This window comes from Lactuca saligna, chromosome 8 (genome assembly GCF_052625555.1).
Source record: "Lactuca saligna cultivar CGN05327 chromosome 8, ASM5262555v1, whole genome shotgun sequence".
In the NCBI taxonomy this organism is placed as follows: Eukaryota; Viridiplantae; Streptophyta; class Magnoliopsida; order Asterales; family Asteraceae; genus Lactuca; species Lactuca saligna.
The window spans coordinates 120,106,871-120,109,374 of record NC_136424.1 but is presented as its reverse complement, the minus strand read 5'-3'; the positions used below and the strand labels follow the sequence as shown (position 1 = coordinate 120,109,374).

Below are 2,504 nucleotides of genomic sequence, written 5' to 3'. Positions count from 1 at the left end.
TTCCCTGGTGCTTCTGGGAATGGACCCACTATATCTATGCCTAACTGGTAGAAAGGCCATGGCCTAGATATTTTGCTTAGCGGGGCCGAGGGGTTCGCCTGGACTGGGGCGTAAGACTGACACTCCCCACATTTCCTGGTTACTTCTATCGTATCCTGATGTATCGTTGGCCAATATACCCCTATTCGTAACACCTTTCCTGTTAATGTTGGGTTTTGAGCATTCTAACACTCCTCAGTGTACATGCAACCCTAAATACCTTGGATCTATGTTTTCTCTATTATACATGCAAATAAGAACATCCAAGGTATTATCCTAATCTAGCATACAAAACAATGACTATAGCAAGATAGAATACATACCTCTTTGGTGTAGAAAGTCTTCATGAAGCTTGAGTGCCTAGTGCCCCAAGTGTGACACTTCAAATGGTTCACACAACACCAAATACACTTGGAATAACTTGAGAGAATTCTACACTTCATGAAAATCGGCTAGCCCTTTCTTACTCTCACTAGTGGCCGATTTTGATCAAGAATACGATGTTTATATAGTGTTACAATTAGGGTAAACCCTAATTGTCATGACTTTCCATTTCCTTGGATCCATAGGTTCAAATACCCCATGGAGCATCCATGGACCATCCTATGGGTTTTAGCCCAACTTGATTATCCATGGAGCATTAGCCCACTATAAAAGTATGGATAATTTACACAATCAACCCATATATTTAATTAGTCTTCTTTTGATCACTTAGTTAATCCTAGATTAATTCTTGATCAATACTAATTAAATAATCTTATTATTCTTATTATTAATATACTAGAACTTATAATATATTAATAACCATAAGTGTCTTATTTCTCTCATTATAGTCTATCCAAGTGCATGATGCCATGCAACCCAAATGGACCATGCCGGGTCGGGTCAAGTCTTACCAATTATAGTTATGGACTTAGACATTAATCCAATAGTTAAGGCCCTCGCCCCTTTGTGTGCACCCACCTGTCCTGAGTGTGCCTCTTGCAATATCTCTCCCCCCTTGGCTTGATCCACACATTTTAACCATGGAGACGTGAACCCCTTCTTGTACAATTCTCCATTCACCATTGCGTATGAAGGCGCTTTTATACGTATTTTCCTGGACTCATCATGATCTTCTGGCAACAATCCTCTTTGAAGGTATTCCCGGAACGGTGTCATCCATGTGGGCCCAGCGGGGGTTATGGTGTCACTTGCTGCTCATCTATACTCTTTTCTCGAAGTACCTCTACTAAAAATTTCTTTTATAGGTGGTCGAAGCATGTGGACGCCAGCTTACTCAAAGCGTCTGCCCTCTTGTTTTCGCTTCTGGGTATCTGCTTGATTGTAAACCGGCCGAATGATCCTACCAGTTGTTTCACCATCTTTACATATTTTCCCATTCTTTGATCTCTTACCTCGAAACTTCCATTGACCTGGTTTGCTGCTAACCTCGAGTCGGTTAAGGTTGTTACAGCTTTTGCACCCATCTCCTTGGCTAGCTGTAATCCTACAAGAAGTGCTTCATACTCCGGCTCATTGTTTGACGTATGGAAGTCGAAGCGGAGGGCATAGGTTACCTCCTCTCTTTTTGGGCTAGTCAGGATCAGCCCCGCCCCTGAGCCTTCCCTGCTAGATTCTCCATCCGTATACAGGGTCCATGAACCGTGGTCAGCCGGGGCTCCTTCAACTACCCACACCTTCTCTTTTTCCTGGTTCCCTCCATCTGGGATCTCTAGTAAGAAATCAGCCAGCGCCTGCCCTTTGATGCTTGTTCTTGGGCGGTAGTTTATGTCGTGTTCTCCCAACTCAATTGCCCACTTGGCCAGCTGGCCTGACATCTCCGGCTTGAGCAAGATCTGATGTGCCTGGAAGTATTGCCTTAGTCGTCTCGCGACATAGATGAGTGCTAATACCAACTTTTCCGGCGTGGGATAGTTGAGTTCTGGTCCTTGCAGCGCTCTGCTAATAAAGTACACCGGCCTCTGTTCCCCTCCCTTTCTACAGCCAATATCGAGGATATCGCTTCGCCTGATGTTGAAAGATACACTTGTAATGTTTCTCCAGGGATAGGGGTGGCCAGAGTTAGCAACTCGTGTAGCGCTTCCTTGATTTTCTGGAGCGCCTTTTCTGCCTCATTCATCCACTGGAAATTGTTCTTCTCGATGCACCCCTTTAAGGTGTGGAATAATGGCATGACCTTGTCAGCGGATTTCGAAATGAACCTGCTTAGAGCTGTAAGCTTCCCGTTCAGACCCTGTGCATCTCGGAGGGAGTTTGGGATTGGCGTCTCGATGAACTCGTCGACCTTGGTCGGGCTGGACTGGACGCCTTGTCTGGTGACGTAGTATCCCAGGAATTGCCCCTCTTCCACTCCAAACGTGCACTTGGTTGGGTTTAGCTTCATTTGACCGCTTCTAATGTCTGGAAAGTTTCCTCAATGTCTTGTAGCATCTTTTCCTCGTCTGGGCTCTTAATTACCATAT

General features: G+C 44.9%; 1 protein-coding gene across 1 annotated transcript; it reads right to left on the bottom strand.

Annotated features, from left to right (window-relative positions):
- Nucleotides 1-1,283: 1,283 nt before the first annotated feature.
- On the bottom strand, nucleotides 1,284-1,859 carry LOC145010052 (uncharacterized). Its single transcript, XM_078968644.1, has one exon. It carries the CDS (start codon nucleotides 1,857-1,859, stop codon nucleotides 1,284-1,286), a length of 576 nt encoding a protein of 191 aa, XP_078824770.1.
- Nucleotides 1,860-2,504: the final 645 nt, after the last annotated feature.

What these genes read in the sequence shown, in the direction of transcription:
- LOC145010052 (XM_078968644.1), bottom strand. Translation starts at nt 1,859, where the DNA reads ATGTCAGGCCAGCTGGCCAAGTGGGCAATTGAGTTGGGAGAACACGAC.